This window comes from Neofelis nebulosa, chromosome 3 (assembly GCF_028018385.1).
Source record: "Neofelis nebulosa isolate mNeoNeb1 chromosome 3, mNeoNeb1.pri, whole genome shotgun sequence".
Taxonomy (NCBI): Eukaryota; Metazoa; Chordata; class Mammalia; order Carnivora; family Felidae; genus Neofelis; species Neofelis nebulosa.
In genome coordinates this window covers 174,203,483-174,211,516 of record NC_080784.1, presented here as the reverse complement: position 1 = coordinate 174,211,516, position 8,034 = coordinate 174,203,483, and the positions used below count along the sequence as shown (strand labels likewise).

Below are 8,034 nucleotides of genomic sequence, written 5' to 3'. Positions count from 1 at the left end.
TATTTTTCTTTTTTTTTTAACTTTTTAAATATTTATTTATTTTGGAGAGAGAGAGACAGAGACAGAGCATAAGCAGGGGAGGGGCAGAGAGAGAGACATAGAATCCGAAACAGGCTCCAGGCTCCAAGCTGTCAGCACAGAGCCTGACGTGGGGCTCAAACTCACGAACCACGAGATCATAACCTGAGCGGAAGTCAGACAGCCAACTGACTGAGCCACCCAGGCGCCCCAGGAGTAATATTTTTCTAATGTCAGACTGTCATGACTCATTTGTTACTTGTACTATGACAGAAAGTACACTCACACAATTGTTGATACAGAATATTTTATTTATGTGTTTGCTATCTGTACAGATGTCTCTCATCTTTGTATTTGTTTCTGTATTCTAACTGAACCTCAAAATTCCTAAAGGATGAGGCTTGTATCTGTTTAACTTGATTTGTATACTCTCAGCAGAGCAGAGCATCAGATGGACATCTGGCATATTTCAATAATGATAAAGCATAAGACAAAATCAAAGTCAATAAGATACGTAATAAAAAAGCACATAGAAACATACAAAAATTCTTACTTTAGAATAATGCTATACGTAATTTGTAAAATCTACTTTTTTAAGTTCATACATGAGATTATATTGATTTTCTTATTTAAAGAAAAAGGGGAACTTTAATGAGTTATAGAACTAAAAATGCAAAATGAAGGTAACAAATATTTTTGGCTCTTGAACTAAAAAAATAATGATCAGTGAGAAAAAATGAGACATGAAGAAGAATAAACTAGACCAATACTGATATTTTCTTCATGTTAAAAAAAAAATTGCCTTTTAGTCTTATTTGGATCGATTGGAAATGAGCAGTGATGACATTCTTGGGCTAAAAAACCAACAACGCAGCTCGTTCAAACATAAGGAGCAAAGGAACATTACCCAAACCAAACTTATAGGGTCACTTGTAACATGGAAGCATAGGAAAAATGTTCTAAGCACATCCAAAAAAGAAAGAAAAGGGAAGGAAGGAAGGAAGGAAGGAAGGAAGGAAGGAAGGAAGGAAGGAAAGAAAGAAAGAAAGAAAGAAAGAAAGAAAGAAAGAAAGAAAGAAAGAAAGAAAGAAAGAAAGAAAGAAAGAAAGAAAAAGAAAGGAAAGGAGAAAGGAAGAAAGGAAGGAAGAAAAGAAAAGAAAAAAGCACAAGGCCCCATTCTATCCACTGAATTTTCCCTGTCTGTTCAGAGAGACAAGAAATGGCTTGGGAAACACCTTACCCAATTAAGCCAGAAACCTCTAAGTCTCCAGGACACTTTATGAAAGGTTAACAGGTTTAGCCCAGTGTTTAGGACAGCAATTTCACGGTTTAAAATACATATATTTAATAACAAGTAAATAAACCAATGATCAGAAAAACTGAAGAGTGTACATGTGATATTAAAGTGCTGCCTATGGACATTTTATAAAGTAAAAAGTGTTTTAGGTTTAATCTGTATTTTACAAAGATTGACACCATTAAAACCAACATGATTATTTACCACTCATCCAATCACTGCGGTAACAAAATTACAAAAATATGTAAAAAATATTCTAGATTCATAATACCAGATATGCTAATTCCCATATAGCTAGTATAAATTTGATTAAAAAAATAGTTTTGTTTCCTTAAAAACACTTGGTTCATTTACCATTTAATATCAGATAGATAGCTGCTATCCTAAAGTACCAAAAAATTTACAAATAAAAATGGCAATGACTATACTCTGGGTTTCTTGTTCGGTGGATCCTGAAGGCTAAACTTTGGAATTTCCCCCGAAGGCGCATATGGAATTCTCTTTGAAGACACCTTTTTTCCAATTGTTTCAATCTAGGGGGGAAAAGAAAGATTTTAGAAAGAAAACCTATTTTTTCCTTTTAAAATCAAAAGAGGGTCTCAAGTTTTCTGGGTTGCTATGAAAGATTTTTGGTTCCTTCTGTATTTTTCATGTTTCTAGAGTCAATCTACTCTCCACTCTCCAAATTTACAGCTAGACACTCTTACTCTTGCCATTCCCAACACCAGACCCCCTCAGACTGAGGACAGACTCACATGCCACCACTGTGTCAGCAACATGGATGAAAGCAACTAACAGACAAGATTCCAGTGCAATCAAATTCTCTCTCAAACTCTATTCTCACATCTGTTCCCTTATTCTAAAAAAATTTACATCAGCTTGAGGGACCTGGGTGGTTCAGTCAGTTGAGCAGCTGGCTTTGGCTCAGGTCATGATCTCACGGTTTGTGAGTTTGGGCCCCGCATTGGGCCCTGTTCGTGCCCTGTCTCTCTCTGTCTCTCAAAACTAAATAAGTGTTAAATAAGAATTGTTTTTTGTTTTTTTTTTTTTAATTTACATCAGCTGTAATAGCATAGATTTCAGGAGTTCAGGCTTCAGAGTCTAAAAGGCCCCAGCTGGATTCCTGATTGATAATTGTTGTGTCAACTAAGCTCTCTAGATCTTTCTTCCTCATTTGTAAACAGTGTTACTACCACTTACTTCAACAGGTTGTGTTATGGATTAAATTAGATAAAGTGCCCAGTGCAGTGGCCGGCATACAAGTCAGCCTTCAATAAATAAGTGGTAGTCTATTTTTATTTTGCATATTACCTTTTAAACTTTTCCTCATATATCTAAAATCATTAATTTTATCTTTAAAGACACTGCTTCTTTAACAATCATAAATTTAGCTCTTCTCTATAGCAAAAATATACTATACAATTTTCACAAATGTCTTTTGAATTAAAAATTAAGAGCACCTGAGTGGCTCAGTCAGTTAAGCGTCCGACTCTTGATTTTGGCTCAGGTCAAAATCTCATGGTTTGTGAGTTCGAGCCCTCCGTCGGGCTCTGTGCTGACAGTGTAGAGCCTGCTTGGGATTCTCCTCTCCCTCTCTATCTGCCTCTCCCCTGCTCATGCTCTCTCCTTCTCAAAATAAAGTAAAAAAAACTTTTTAAAATTAACTATATAATTCTGACTCAAAGGGTTTTTGCTTTGTATTAATCATTTTAGTGACTTACAAATTCCCTTTATTTAGTGATTCCATTCCTCACTTTTTCCCCATTTTTTAAAAATCCGTACTCAGAAAAGTTAACTTTTATAAGAATCCAAACTTATATTACCTATCTTCTCCCTTAAATGAGTAACACAAGAATGCAAGAAAATGTGTTTACGCCTTGGAAGTAATCTTTTAAAAATAACATTGCTTCAGTTTAAGTCATGACTGGGAAAAGCAGTCATGCTGTTACTCACTAAGGAGGGGTGCAGTAGAAGAATCCCCAAGGTCCCTGATGGAATGTTAACAGACAAGGACGTCATCTGATTCTTGCTGCAAGTGAATCTCTCACGAATGAGAAATGAGCACTGAATTCTATAAGAAGGATCTTTAACAAGTCGGTGACAGGTTAAGAGAACCAGATCCAATATTCTGAACAGCAGATAAAGCCTTCTGGGTACCTTTCCAAGAATGCTGGTGCCGAGCAAATGCACAAGAGCCAGCTCTCAACACTCCCCCCTCCCTGCTCTGCCCAGGGACTATGGGACTATGCTGACTACAATCTCCTGGCGTAATTCTTCACCCTCCCAACCTCCCCTCAAGCCTCCCACCCCCACGTACACACTGCTCCGAGGAAATGGAAAGTACCTCCTTATTAATACTCTTGGGACCCTTGGTAAAACTGAAATAGATGCAACATAAAGGTACTGTTCAGGTTTCTGTCAGCTCTCTAAACACTCCATTTAGGTAGCAAACTTTGAATTAAAAAAGGGCCAGTCCCACTAAAGCTCCCATACTTCTCGCTCAGACCTCTCAGGCGCTAGAACAGTGCTGAGCACTCAAAAGGTATAGGATCCTATGCAATATGTGACAACTACACTGCATTTTGCAGTTTTCAAAACATTCAGATAGGAATAAGTGGCCTGGCCCCTGAGGGTGTCAGTGTGGTACAGATAGTTCATCAGAGCAGCGTGGGTGGCTCTGGGAAGAAAAAAAAATTCTTTTAAATTGTATATTTTCTTACTTGATCTTTATATGAAGTAAGACAAGGTACATTCTATCCCTATGTAATAGATAACTACTGACTCCTAGATACCATGTAAGGAAGACCAATACTGAATGATCCTTGAGATTACAAATTAAGGAGGGAGTGGAGTAATTACACAAATCGCATAGAGATTTTCCAGAGAACTGACATGTTGCCCCCATGTTATGTTATTGCTAAAGAAGGGAATATTAAAATTCTACAACTCAAACCCACTAAAAAGCAAATGACCAAACAAACAAAACAAAACTGGTCCAGGATCATAATTAATTACCTGGAAGCCAATGGTTTGTAGTTCGTTGTGGAGCCCATCCAAGACACGTCGTCCATCAAAGATAAAGGCTGGCTTCAGCATTTTTTTATGAATGCGTTCATAATCCAATTCCTATAAAGACAGAAATGAAACAATTAGAACATATACATGAACACACACTTAACCCCTACTGATACCAGAATACTTCTAAAATTTTCTTTCATAGTACTTGTCACCTCACCTTAAACATGTCCCACTCAGTGCAAATAACCACAGCATGGGCACCATCACATGCTTCATATGGATCCTTGGAAATGGTCACGAGCCGGGACACTATAACAACAGCAACAAAAAATTGGCAATAAGAAGGGAATTATTTGAAATTACGCATTTTAATACTAGGGTTAGTAGGAAGGTCTGACAGAAGTGAAATAGTCTGGTTGAAGTGAGAATGAGAGTAATGGGGGGGGGGGTGCGGGCGGCGCCTGGAGCACCTGAACCTTACCCTAGAAGCATCTCCTTGGAACATCTGGGGCTTCTTAGGGTATGTTGGAAAAATCATCAGACCAACCCACAGCTAATAAAATCAAAGTTGATAGAACAATGTCTAAGAGTTTAATTTTAGAGAAATGAGGCAGAAAAGAAGGGCTACCAATGATAAAAACAGAACAACCATGGAAGCAGCACAAATGTCCATCAACAGATGAATAGATAAGGAAGCTGTACCGTACACACACACGCACGCACACACACATATATACACATACACACATACATATGCATACAGCAGAATATTACTCAGCCATCAAAAAGAATGGAATCTTGCCATCTGCAATGACATGGATGGAGCTAGGGAGTACAATGCTAAGTAAAGTAAGTCAGTCAGAGAAAGACAAATACCATATGACTTCACTCATATGCGTAATTTAAGAAACCAAACAAGTAAAGGAAAAAAAGGGAGAGAGAGAGAAAGACAAACTAAGAAACAGTCTTAACTATAGAGAACAAACCAGAGGGGCAGGTGGGGGGAATGGGTGAAATAGATAAAGGGGATTTAGACTGCACTTTATCACAAAGAGCACTGAGTAATGTATGGAATTGTTGACACTATATTGTACATATGAAACTAATACAACATTGTATGTTAACCATACTGGAATTTTTTTTTAAGTTTATTTATTTATTTTGAGAGAGAGAGAGAGAGAGAGAGAGAGAGAGCGAGCCAGGGGGAGGGACAGAGAAACAGGGAGAGAGAGAATCCCGAGCAGGCTCTGTACTGTCAGCATGGAGCCTGATGCAAGGCTTGATCCCATGAACTGTTGAGGCCATGACCTGAATCAAAATCAAGAGTTGGATGCCTAACTGAGCCACCCAGGCACCCCTAAAAAAATTTTTTTAATGCAGCATTTCATTAAGAAACAAAAACAAAAACAGAACCACCAAAGGTTTCTAGAGAACAAACAAGTTTTAGGCCCATATTCAGTGATTCATAAGACTCAAAGCCTTACCTTGGTCATCCTCTGAAACTCCTGGGTGAGAAAGATCCACAACTATTTGTTCCCTTGGTACTTTTGGATCATATATATGGAGATGTGCGCCTTCATCCATCAAATATTTGCTGATATATATGCTAGAAGATTCTCTAAAGGAAAAAACATCAGTATTGCTAGGGAGTATAATGAAACAAAATGGCATATATTCTAATACCTAAGGAGTTTGTAGAGGGAAAATTCTATTTCTTGTGAGGATACAGATGTTCACTTTACTTTTATTCTTTATACTATATATATGCACATATATTTCACACACACACATCCACTATCAAAAATCAAAATAAGATGAGCAGTTAGTACTCTCAAAGGGGTTGAAATATTTTTAAGGACTGGTACCTCGTATCACCGGTGTCCTTTTTGAATGCAAATCCCAAAATAGCTATCTTCTTATCAGTTACTGTATTAAACAGACTGTCTATAATCCGGGAAGCAAATCTCCTTCTCTGGTAGTCATTCATATCTATGACCTGAAATTACATGTACAATTATACAATGTAAACATGTACAATTAGTGCAGTTAAAAGAGGTGAAGCCTATGCCACACACTGCTCACAGTTTTATAGTACTATTGTATGAATACCAGCCTCATAAAGTAACAGGAGGCAAAGATTAAACAACCTCTTCAGTATCTATTAAAACTTAAAAAAAAAAAAAGAATTACGATCCCACACTTAAAGTCATCCTGAAAATTTTCAGGATTGGCTTCCATGCACCAACCTCAGATGGGATGGATGTAAAGATGAGGAGCAGAGTTAAGTTTCAACCCCACTTGAGATCCAGCTATAATAGCTGAAAAAAGGCACAGAGAAAACAGAGTTCTCCTTTGCCAACTTCTCCAAACCCTATGGAAGCAAGGCTGTAAGCAATCAAATCCCAAAGCCCCCCCACCACCCTTGCCATATACGCTTACCCCTCACCGAAACTGAGTGGAAGTAGAAAGTGAGCAGAAAACAGTTGAACAATGCAGAGTTATAGCTTCCTCTTGATAAAGCATGGCACTCCTAACCCTTGGCTAAGTTTTTAACTAAATATTGTAAGAATAAAAGTCTCTGCTCGCCTAACCCTTTACTCTCCTAAGAGTCTATAAACAAGACTTCAGGAGCACCTGGGTGGCTCAGTGGGTTGAGTGTCTGACTTCGGTTCATATCGTGATCTCACGGTTCATGGGTTCGAGCCCCATACGGGCTCTCTGCATCAGCACAGAGCCCGCTTTGGATCTTTTGTCTCCCTCTCTCTCTGCCCTCCCCTGCTCACACTCGCTCTCTCCATCTCTCAAAAAAAAAAATAAAATAAACATTTTTTAAAAAGTAAAAATAAATAAATAAACAAGACTTCCTATTGGTGGCCAGTATATAAGGAAAGAGACTAGTTTTTATGTGTTTGTTTTTTTTTTTTAAGGCACTGAATTTCTAGGGGCTGTCTCAAAACCTGAGAGCTCGTGAAATGAGCCCAGAGTGTTGGAAAATCAAGACTTTATCTGCATTTCGCCATGATGGACAGGAAGCTAAAGTCATCATGCTGGATTGAATGAAACAAACTTTTACATTGTACATTTTCCTTAAAAATGTACATTTCCTTATACTGTCACCCAGTATGCTGAAATCTAAAAAACTACAGAGTTGCAGAAAAAATATTTGGGAAAGATATGTATACCGGCTGGTATCTTGGACATATTACTTAACGTCTCTAAGCCTCAGTTTCCTCACCTAGAAATGGGGAATATTAGTGATGAGGACTAAATGAAATATGCAAAGTACCTAAGAAAGTGCCTGGCACAGGAAAAGCACTCAATTAATGTGAACTCTATTTTCAGTTTGGGAAGGGTCTTTAATTTTAGCTCTGTGAATCTCAAAGGGACAAAACAAATATCAACACACACAAACCACCTTGAAAGCATTACAATACAGGTTCTTCCTTTGTTATGATTGTCTGCCTTTTAGGATAGAGAAGAGTTGTAATTAATAGTTCTTGCTTTACCCTGAGAGCAAATGTGTTATAAAACTAGAAGACAGATAGTTTATCAGAAATTTCCATCAGAGTTGATTAGCAAAAAAGACAAAAACACAGAAGCCCAATAAGTAAACCTAAAAATAAAGAAACTGAATATAATGTTTGAGTTCCTGGAATAAATAAATTCTGTCAAAAACATCTCACAAAGGGTGACATGTTTTA

General features: G+C 37.6%; 1 protein-coding gene across 2 annotated transcripts in view; it reads right to left on the bottom strand.

The window, feature by feature from the left end:
* Positions 1–308: 308 nt before the first annotated feature.
* The window catches only part of UGDH (UDP-glucose 6-dehydrogenase), a 31,415-nt gene continuing 23,689 nt past the window's right edge, over positions 309–8,034 (bottom strand). For both annotated transcript variants that reach the window (XM_058722807.1, XM_058722808.1), the window contains exons 8-12: positions 6,199–6,329; positions 5,818–5,951; positions 4,551–4,642; positions 4,331–4,441; positions 309–1,848 (exon numbers count right to left, since the gene is read on the bottom strand). In XM_058722807.1, coding sequence (XP_058578790.1) covers positions 1,738–1,848; positions 4,331–4,441; positions 4,551–4,642; positions 5,818–5,951; positions 6,199–6,329 — 579 coding nt within the window. In that variant the 3' untranslated portion in view covers positions 309–1,737. The remainder of the gene's footprint in view (positions 1,849–4,330; positions 4,442–4,550; positions 4,643–5,817; positions 5,952–6,198; positions 6,330–8,034) is intronic.